Below are 11252 nucleotides of genomic sequence, written 5' to 3'. Positions count from 1 at the left end.
TTGGTACATCATGCTTAGCATCCGGTCACTCCCTTGACCTGCTAAGATTCCCCACCAAGTGTCCGGTCAATCCCTTTGACCCACTTGGACTTTCCTCTTCGTGCCAAGTATCCGATCACTCCCTTGATCTACTTGGACTTCCCAACACCAGATGTCCGATCACCCTTGATCCATCTGGATTTCCCCTTACCCGGCTTAACTCACCAGGACTTTCACCTAGCTTCACTCACTAGGGTTTTCACCTGGCTTCACTCACCAGGATTTCCAATCTGCCTGGCTTCACTCACCAGGACTTCCAAACTGCCTGACTTCACTCACCAGGACTTTCCCGCTTCACTCACGGGACTTTCTCGAATGCCCGCTTCACTCAGGACTTTCTCGAATGCCTGGCTTCACTCACCAGGACTTTCACCTTCACCTAGCTTCACTCACTAGGATTTTCACCTGGCTTCACTCACCAGGATTTCCCGACTGCCTGGCTTCACTCACCAGGACTTCTCCGACTGCCTGGCTTCACTCACTTGGACTTCCAAACTGCCTGGCTTCACTCACCAGGACTTTCTCGAATGCCTGGCTTCACTCACCAGGACTTTCACCTTCACCTGGCTTCACTCACTAGGATTTTCACCTGGCTTCACTCACCAAGATTTCCTGACTGCCTGGCTTCACTCACCAGGACTTCTCCGACTGCCTAGCTTCACTCACCAGGACTTTTCCCCTGTGCCAAACTCCCTGTTTGGACTTTCCCCGTGCCAAGTCTCCATACTTGGACTTTCCGCGTGCCAAGCTACCTGCTTGGACTTTTCCCGAATCAGGTCAACCAGGTCAACCTTGACCTAAGGTTGCACCTACAATCTCCCAAACACCTATTCTTGTCAAACATCAAGAATACAACTCTCTTCTCGTCAAACATCGTCAAACATCAAAACACAACTCGAGTCAGGTCAACTCGAGTCAGGTCAACCAGGTCAACCTTGACCTAAGGTTGCACCAACAATCTCCCCCTTTTTGATGTTTGACAAAATCCAAAATCAAGTTAGGTTAACCCGATAACCTAACTTAGGTTTTCCAATGTTCTTCCTTGAACATTCTTCCAAAACCTACACTCTCCCCCTTGGGACATCTCTCCCCCTTTTTGACACACATCAAAAAGAGGGAATCAAGGTCAAGAGTTTCTTCCTAATTAAAGTCCCATACCTTTCATTGAAACCCTTAATTTCCCCCTTGATACTAAACTCAACACTCAACTTAGTGACAATCCCATATCACTAATCCTCAAAAGTCTTAAGGAGTAAAAACTCCCCCTAAAAGTCATCTCCCCCTTGACAATTAGTTAAGACTCCCCCTAAAGGTCAACTCCCCCTTGACCATTGCACCAACAATGTCTTGGAGAGTTTCAAACCTTTAGAAACCCGAAACTCAACTCCCACAGCTGAAATTTCATACCACAGTCGAAATTCAGCAAATTCAGCGCGCCTGATCGGTCACCGGACCGATCAGGACCCCTCTGGATCGGTCCAGTGACCGATCCAAGTTCAGATCAGGCGGTTTCTGATTTCTTCTCTCCCGAAATTTAGAAACTCACAACAAATTCCAGAAAATTCGAAAAATTATGAAATTTTGAGGATACATTCCTCATACCATATACTATCAAGGAAAAATAGTTTTCTATGAAAATAACTTCCATTTTCAAATCTTGATACAAAGTTCAAAAGTCTTTGAAATAGTTCAAAGTTAACTCATCTTTGTATCAATTTGCTCAATGATGAATGCTATCACTAGAAAAGCTTCATCAAGGTTTTTGAAACCAATTTCAAAATGATTTTAAACCTTTTAATTTAGGACCACAATCTTAGGGCTAAATGTACATGACTTGTACATAAGCTTTCCCTATGATCCCCAATTAGAATTAGGCTCATCTAGGTACAAGAACTATGCACCTTGATCCTAACTCACGATCCTAATATCTCACACACATCTAAGGTGTATCAAACACATTCAAGGTCTCATGCATTTTCTAAACATCAATTTGATCTCCATATCAAATTGTGTTTCTTATCCTTAAATCAAGTTAATTGATCATTAATGCATAAGGTGATGACATGGCATATAATTGTATCATAAATGGAAACATGTGCCAATGTCATGATGTCATGGCATAAAGTATGAAACTTAAATAAAGCATGACATTTAACTAACCTAAGCATTATCATGACATTTTAAATGATCATGAATTAAATATGATGTCATGACATGGCATATAACAAGCAATATATGGCAAATAACATGTCAAGGTATAGAAAATACCTAATTCTAGCCTTAGTTGTCATTTTTGATAATTTTGATCATTTTGCAATAAATTCTATATTCCTAAGTGTAATAGACCTAAAATCACATACCAAGGATGTTTAGATCACTATGTGCCAATTAAATTGACCTAAGAGAACTCCTCAAATGTGATTGGCACATCTTAATCACCTTAGAAATAATTTTCAATTTCATTTTCAAGGCTTGATTGCACCTTGAAAATTCCTAAAGTGCCACCTTTTTCCATGATTAGGTTAACTACCTATTCAAGTAAGGTTGGCACACCCTAACTCATCTAGCGTGATGAAACACGCTCCTAGGAACCCAATACCTATTGGAGCTCATTGGGTTCACTAAGTATTCACTAGGGATGACTTCCCTAGCAACCCTCCTAATGACCCTCCTAGGCTTTGAAGCCTTGGTCATTTGGGACTCATCAAGATCAACTCTAGGGGTGACTCCCCTTGTGACCTTGGTGATGGTCTTCCTAGCCCTAGATTTTGTTCCATAATCGAATGGAACATTGTGATAAGTGGGCTTGACCATTTGGGACTTAGGTTTGTGACCCAAACCTTTCTTGTCCTTGGACATTGGTTTTTGACTCTTAAACCCTAGAGATGACTTCTCCAAGTTCTTAAGAGCATTTTCCAAAGTATCAAGTCTTGACCTCAAGACTTGATTCTCCTTTTCTAATACCTCAAGTTTTAATTTGTCATTGTTCCTTGAGGTACTCCTAGGCATATGTCGAGTAGTTTTGGGATTCCTACCTAGGTTTCCCTTAACCTTAGATGAGTTAATCCTAGGGTTGACATTTCTAGAGTTATCCTTATCTAGGTTAACATGTTTGGCTCCTAAGCATGTGTATCGATTTCTATAATTATCATGCTTATCATTAATGTCAATTGCAATCAAACTACTAGCATGCATCTTACTAGTATTGCAATAATGTGCCTTAGAGATTACCTTAGGGTTTGCCTTAGCTCCCCCTATCGATGTGCTCGGTCTCTTGTCCTTGTGAGATTGCCTCCCCCTCGGACATTGGCTCCGATAGTGTCCCCTTCGCTTGCATTGGAAGCACACCACGTGCTCCTTGCTCTTGCGTATCGGGACTCCGGCTTTCTTGATCTTTGGCGCCGGTGGAGTCTTTCTAACCCTCTTTGGACATTTACTCTTGTAATGTCCAAATTCCCTACACTCAAAGCATAATATATGCAATTTAATAGAACTTGAATTGCTTGAGTTACCTAGAGTTGAGGATGGATGAACGCTCTCTCCTTCATCCCTTCCGGAGGTAAAAGCTTCTTCTTCTTGCTCCGAACTTGAAGAAGAACTCTCCTCCTCTTCTTCTTTAGATGTTGAGTGGCCCTCAACTTCTAAATTCATTCCTCCATGAAGTGAACTCCTTGGCTCACTTGACTCCTCTTCATGGCTTGAAGTGGAGTTTCCCTCATGGAACTTAGCCATGTTGTTCCACAATTCCTTGGCATTGTTGTAACCACCTATCTTACACAATATATCGTTAGGTAATGAGAATTCAAATATTTTCATTACCTCGTCGTTGATTGTGGATTGGTGGATTTGCTCCTTCGTCCACTTCTTCTTCTCAAGAGGTTTTCCTTCTTTATCCATCGGAGGCGTGAACCCTAATTGTACACAACTCCAATTTTCAATGTTAGTCATAAGGAAATACTTCATCCTTACCTTCCAATACGTGAAGTCGTCGCGATCGTAGAAGGGTGGAATTGTGATGTCTTCTCCGAGTTGATCCATCTCTAGCTTGTGCTCCCTCGGGTGTTAATCCGGCGAAGAGCGACCTCGCTCTGATACCACTTGTTAGGATCGATGATCGCGGCTAGAGAGGGGGGTGTGAATAGCCGACCCCAAATTCTCGTTTCTTCCTACGAATTAGGTTAGCGCAGCGGAAATAAACACAAGAAACGAAAACAAGAAGATCAAACCTCAACGCGTCGATGTAACGAGGTTCGGAGATGATACTTCTACTCCTCGGCGTGTCCGTAAGGTGGACGAAGCCTACCAATCCGTCGGTGGATGAGTCCCCGGAGAACCGGCTAATAACTACTCCTTGTGGGTGGAGAAACCTCACCACAATACTTGTAACAACAAGAAAGGAGTACAACAGATACAAGAAAGCAAAAGGCAATATGAAACACTTGCTTGCCTTTCTTGTTGACTGTTGTGAAGAAGCAGCAACCTCACACCAGCAGCAGCTGACGAGAATCCAGTCGAGAAGCTCACGCGAAGCTTCAGCAGCGAGGAGCTCAGCAAAGCTCTGATAGCAGGTAAGAGCAGAAGCTCTAGAGCACCAGAACAGAAGTTCTAAGAAAAGAAAACCAACACGCAGCAGCAACCCTTCACCTAGATTTATACCTGCGAAGAACCTGCAATGAAGACAGAAGACGCAGAACCTAGCCGTTGTCACTCACAACGGCTAGATCCAGACCGATCAGGCTTCACCCTGATCAGAAGGCTTCACAGAGAGTTGTCCAACTCTCTGTGTGGAATCTGATCGGTCCCCGGACCGATCCCACCCCAGGTGGTAGCGTCCCTGATCGGTCCCGGGGACCGATCAGGCTCCATGCTGATCGGTCCCCAGACCGATCAGTAAGCCCACAGAACCATGATCGCCTTCTGTTTGTTATCTGATCGATCACCAGACCGATCAGATACACAAACGTATCACTGGATCGGTCTGTAGACCGATCCAGAGCTTGGTTTTTGCCCAAACCAAGTCCCAAACCTTCTAAACCAATATCCGGTCAACCTTGACCTATTGGTACATCATGCTTAGCATCTGGTCACTCCCTTGACCTGCTAAGACTCCCCACCAAGTGTCCGGTCAATCCCTTTGACCCACTTGGACTTTCCTCTTCGTGCCAAGTATCCGATCACTCCCTTGATCTACTTGGACTTCCCAACACCAGATGTCCGATCACCCTTGATCCATCTAGATTTTCCCTTGCCCGGCTTAACTCACCAGGACTTTCACCTAGCTTTACTCACTAGGGTTTTCACCTGGCTTCACTCACCAGGATTTCCAATATGTCTGGCTTCACTCACCAGAACTTCCAAACTGCCTGGCTTCACTCACCAGGACTTTCCCTTGCCTGGCTTCACTCACCAGGACTTTCTCGAATGCCTGGCTTCACTCACCAGGACTTTCACCTTCACCTAGCTTCACTCATTAGGATTTTCACCTGGCTTCACTCACCAGGATTTCCCGACTGCCTGGCTTCACTCACCAGGACTTCTCCGACTGCCTGGCTTCACTCACTAGGACTTTTCCGTGCCAAGCTCCTCACCAGGACTTTCTCGAATGCCTGGCTTCACTCACCAGGACTTTCACCTTCACCTAGCTTCACTCACTAGGATTTTCACCTGGCTTCACTCACCAGGATTTCCTGACTGCCTGGCTTCACTCACCAGGACTTCTCCGACTGCCTGGCTTCACTCACCAGGACTTTTCCCCCGTGCCAAACTCCCTGTTTGGACTTTCCCCGTGCCAAGTCTCCATACTTGGACTTTCCGCGTGCCAAGCTACCTGCTTGGACTTTTCTCGAATCAGGTCAACCAGGTCAACCTTGACCTAAGGTTGCACCTACAATCTCCCAAACACCTATTCTTGTCAAACATCAAGAATACAACTCTCTTCTCGTCAAACATCGTCAAACATCAAAACACAACTCGAGTCAGGTCAACTCGAGTCAGGTCAACTCGAGTCAGGTCAACCAGGTCAACCTTGACCTAAGGTTGCACCAACAAAGACAACTATATGAACACATAAAACTAGTTTAATGTCATTCTAAGCTCTATAGGTCCATCAGTTGATTTCGGTCAAAATCGATTGATGGACTTAAAGAGCTAAGAATAACATGAAACTAAATCCTATATGTTTGTCTAGTTTTCCTAATTATATAAATGCCCTCAAATATCAATTTAACCTGCTATATTGAGAGAAATAATTTTTTGAATACTCGTCTAAAGTATGATTTGCTTGTATGACCTTCTCTGTTGTGGGTGACACAAACTTCCAAAAGAGTACGATAAGACATGTGTAGGTCCCGTTGTAAGTCGATCGACCATGGACTAGTCAAGAGGATGCTCGTTCGGTCTTATAGGGTGTAGTACCTGATTCGGTGCTCACTCGGCCTATCCCTGGAATTGAGCAAAGGAACATTGAGCCCAGTCTGCCTTGAGGTCCGATCGGCTCCAGTCGCGGATCAAGGAATTCACTATTTATTGATGAGGATAGCTTGCTGGTCTTCGGTTGCTATGCTAACTCCAACCAAGCTGGAGGCTCGGCCAAACACTCATGTCCGACCGACCATGTAATCCGATCGGGCAACCCATAGTGTTGCAGGAGCTTTTGACTCCCTATTGACTTTGATCGCCACATCAGCGGTCTTCACTACTTTGACCCACTTTTAGGGGGTCCATCTTCATCGTCATATTAGGTGCATTTATATAATCAGGACAACTAGATGAATACATAAGAATTAGTTTAATGTCATTCTAAACTCTCTAGGTACATCATCAGTTTCAGTCAAAACTGACTGATGGATTTAAAAAGCTTAGAATGATATGAAATCATATCTTATGTGTTCATATAGTTCTCTTGATTATATAAATATCCTCAAATATTAATTTGACTCACTATATTGAGAGAAATAATTTTTTAAATACGAATGGATCATTTAAAAAAATAAATAATTGATTTTACCATTGTAACATTCGATCGTGAATAATAATAAGAAAAAAAGTAGGATTAAATAGTTGATTTAATAATTTTAAAAATAGAATACATGATGTAGATATTTTAAAAACTTTACTACTTATTTGGATAAAAGCTGAAAAATAATCCACCATTCCACTTAATTTTAAGAAAAAATGATGAATGATAACTGATCTAATAGAATCCGGCAAAGATTAAAACGTCATAAATAAAACTGCCAAAGATTGAATTATTTTCAATTTTTTTATCAATAGCCATTATTTTGTTTCCTGTTGCATGCTTCTGCCTTCGTCTCTGCATCCGGCGCCGGCGGTGGGCTGCTAACGGCGCTCATAAACTCCACGTCTGCCTCCAACGCCGCCATAAACGGCGGCTCGAGACATATCTCCAAGTCCATGCTTCCACCCCCCTCACTCCCCGGGTAGAACGTCACCTTCCCGTCGAACTTGTGCGCCGTCCCGCTCCGCGCCGCCACCGTTCGCCCCCACCCGAATTCGCACCCGTAGACGTCGAACCGCGGCGAGCTCCCCATCATCACGCTGAACCGGTCGAACATGCTCACCCGATGCGCCACCGGCGCCGCCATCCACTTCGCCACCACCCCCTGTATGGCCGCGTCCGTGAGTCCAGTCACCGCCTCGTGGGCAAGCCTCGCCGCCCACCCGAGATCGTGCGCCAACAGCTCCCCCGCGGTGGTCTCCGTCGCGATGGCGTAGATGGAGTTCCCGAAGTAGTCCGGCGAGAGCGGGGGGATCAACCGCCCCCGGTTCTGCGCAGCCAGACGGCAGCGTGTGCTCTGCTCCGACGGGAGGCCGCGGGCACGCGTGATGCATCGCCACAGCATCCCGGAGACGGATTGGAAGGAGGAGATCGTGGAGGCCAATCCGCTTTCTTTATTAGCCTTCGCCTTCAATCGAGCGATGGAGTCGGCCGTCAGGTGGAAGATTCGCTCGCGATAAATTGGTGGCTTGAACCGCTCAATGAACTCCTCCGGCCGCACGAAAGGGAGCTTAATTGGCGGCTGGACGGAGCCGTTAACGAACCACCGGTCATGGACTGGAGGACGAGCGAGCTTGGCTTCCTCTCCTTCTCCCGACCGTGCGATCTCCGCCCACGCGTTGAAGAATTGCCAGTACGAAGTGCCATCGCCGACGGCGTGATTGAAGCAGCACCCGAGAAAGACGCCGTCGTCCAGTTCCGTCACCTGCACCGCCAGAAGAGGCACTACTACAGCGTCGTAGTTGGCCGCTCCGTCGAGGGGGAAAAACGCGTTGACGTAGGACGGCACGTCGCCGTCAAGGGCGAGCACGTCAGCGACCGTCACGCCCTCGGCGACGACGTGAACGAACTCCGCACCTTGGCCGGCACAGTCGATCGACACGAAGAGGCCCGTGGGGTTGCCCTGCTCGTCGAGAGCTGGCTCAGAGAGGAAGCGGCCAGCTAGAGGGTAGAAATGGAGCAGAGCGACGGAGAGGGAGGTCTTGAGTCCGTCGATGAGGTCAGCAATAGTGAGGTGGCAGGGCTTGCGGAAGAGGAGGCCCTTTTGAATGTATTGTGCGGTGAGCATGGAGAGGTCCCACGGCCCAAGGTGAAGGCGGGTGCGAGGATGCGGCGGAGGCTTGATGGTGGTGGCGGAGACGCGGCGGAGCACCGGGGAAGTGGATGTCATTGTTCTCTTGGTATCCTTTTCCCTGCCTTTGTGTATCAATTCACATGACCCTTTAAATAATTAAACAAGGACGGCTTATTTATTTATTTATTTTTAATCAGTCGTCTAGCTTAAGCTCCAACTAATTATTGAAATAATCTATTCTATCCTACAAAGTTCCTTACCAATCAAGGAGATAAATTAAAAAATATAAATGGTCCGGTGGACGACCTAACGTCGTAAGTATTTGGAACTCTTAATATGTCTTGAGTGATATTTAAATTTTCGTTGTCTAGGAAATCAATTTCAACTTTTGACCATTACATCATAGTCTCAAGGATAATGCTACAACAGGGACGACTTGATCTTTCAATCTATTGACTGGCTAGCAGGAATACCTGATCAGACCGTAGTGCTCTTCTCCATGCCTGCACTCTCTGACATCCTCTAAGGATCCAGCAATGATATAGTGCTCGAGAAAGTTACCATGCCTGTAATGCTATAATACTCGGGAATCTATAGTGTCCAGCTCTGTAGCTCAGTCATAAAAGGTAACTCAGCCTTACACAATAACTTGGTCTTACAAGGAAGTTGGGTAATAAAAGGCAGCTCGGGTATACAAGACAACTCAATGACCATATAAGGCAGTTTAATCATAAAAGGCAACTTTGCCTTACAAGACAGTCTAGCCTTATAAGGTAGCTCGGTCATACCAGGCTGATTGACTTAAAAGGCATTTCAATCATACATGGCAACTCGATTGTACAAGGCAATTAGACGACTTAAAGTCAAGTACTACATCCATCTTATTCGACCTCAACCTCTAATAATTTATGACGATCACAATCATCGTACATTGTTCCAAGGTTGTGTGGTGCATACGTGGACCTTCCCCGACCTATGCAACTATATAAGGCTCCGTGAAGGTGGATAAAGGTATGATGATGTTCTTATCACATCTGGAGGTAACTCTTCTCCACCATAAAATTACTCTCTTTCTCTTGAGTATTTTTTTTTTTTCTCACTTCCATGAGACACTTCTTCAAACCCGACACTGACATAATCGTCATAAGGGATGTGTCGGCAACGCCCGCCCCTCACTGACGCACTTTAACCAGTAGACCATTGGAGAAGGATAGAGAACTATTGAAGTTTCCACCAGAGACGAAGAGAGAGGAGGAGTCCAAGCTAGCGAAAAAGATCACCATCACTAATCCTTTCATATTAGTCATCGAGTGGACTGATTATATTATTAGGGAAGATTAATGAGGTGCATCAGATGGCATGCATAACTGAAATGATGGAAGATGTTTAAAATACTCAAAACAATCTTTAGAGTTTATACGAAGACCTTTTTCATATTTTTGCCGAACTAAATACATTTAATAAGAATACTGGTGCAACTTAATAGTTGTTGATGGACCAAATTTTCAAGCACTAAGTCAAGATAAACGTTGAGGTGTATGTCGATGCATCCTGATCAAGACCACGTCTAAGTTGAGAACTTGATCAATGACATCGAGGAAATTTATGTCACTCTGTAGAGATATAACCTCAAGTTAAATCCGAACAAGTTCTTATTTGGCATCATAAGTGAACACTTCCTCAGATACATTATGATCGAATGGGAAATTGAAGCCAAGCTACACTGTGATCGAATGGGAAATTGAAGTCAAGCTAGAGAAAATTCAAGCCCTACAAAATATGTCATCCCCTCAAAACATCAAGGAAGTGTAGAGGTTAGTCAACCAAGTCACAACACTATCCTGATTCATTTCCAAATCAATCGATCGGAGTTTGTCTTTCTTCAAGGTGCTCCAGAAGTCAGCTCGTTTTGCAGGGGATAAAACATGTGAGGAGACCTTCTCAGATCCGAAGGCATACTTAGCACACTTGCCCCTTCTCTTCAAATCTATCATGGGGGAAAGACTTTGGTTGTACATAGTTGCCGCCAAAGGAGCAATCAGATCAATTCTTCTCCGGCAAGAGGGCAGCGTCCAATATCCCATCTACTTTTTCAGTCATTTGCTTAAGGATGACGAGATCGAGTATACCACTGATATGGTGCATGATAGTAGGGTAGGTCGGATAGCTGACGTGGTTGGAAGTCAAGCCCATGGGGTGGTCAGAAGGCAAGCCCACGTGGCTGTCAAAAGTCAAGCTCACGTGGCGGTCAAAAGTCAAACATACATAATGGTCAGAGGTCCAGCCTACGTGGTGGTCAAAAGTCTGGCCTACGTGGTGGTCAAGGGTTCAAATTGCAGGAGGGTCTCAGTCGGGCCTAAGTGGTACTCCAGGGTTAGGCCCACAAGTCAAGTATGAACTCGGAGTGTAAGGCTTGCAGGTTGGGATTTACAGGATAAGACTCGCAGAGCAAGATAAGCGGACCAAAGACGTACGGGTCAGGATATACGGATCAAGGCATACAAGTCGGGACAGGAGAATCAAGGCCCACAAGTCAAGTATGAATTCGGAGTGTAAGGCTTACAGGTCGGGATTTACAAGATAAGACTCGCAGAGTAGGATAAGCGGACCAAAGACGTACAG

At 45.2% G+C, this 11252-nt stretch overlaps 1 protein-coding gene across 1 annotated transcript; it reads right to left on the bottom strand.

Annotated features, from left to right (window-relative positions):
* Positions 1-7289: 7289 nt before the first annotated feature.
* Positions 7290-8726, bottom strand: LOC122013909 (uncharacterized acetyltransferase At3g50280-like). Its single transcript, XM_042570123.1, has one exon. The coding sequence runs from the start codon at positions 8724-8726 to the stop codon at positions 7305-7307; it is 1422 nt and encodes a 473-aa protein (XP_042426057.1). The 3' UTR covers positions 7290-7304.
* Between the last annotated feature and the right edge of the window lie 2526 nt (positions 8727-11252).

Source organism: Zingiber officinale, chromosome 8B (genome assembly GCF_018446385.1).
Source record: "Zingiber officinale cultivar Zhangliang chromosome 8B, Zo_v1.1, whole genome shotgun sequence".
NCBI lineage: Eukaryota > Viridiplantae > Streptophyta > Magnoliopsida > Zingiberales > Zingiberaceae > Zingiber > Zingiber officinale.
This window is presented reverse-complemented; position numbering and strand designations above follow the sequence as displayed.

Excerpts from the sequence above, each read along its gene's own strand:
- LOC122013909 (XM_042570123.1), bottom strand. The coding sequence starts at position 8,726 with ATGACATCCACTTCCCCGGTGCTCCGCCGCGTCTCCGCCACCACCATC.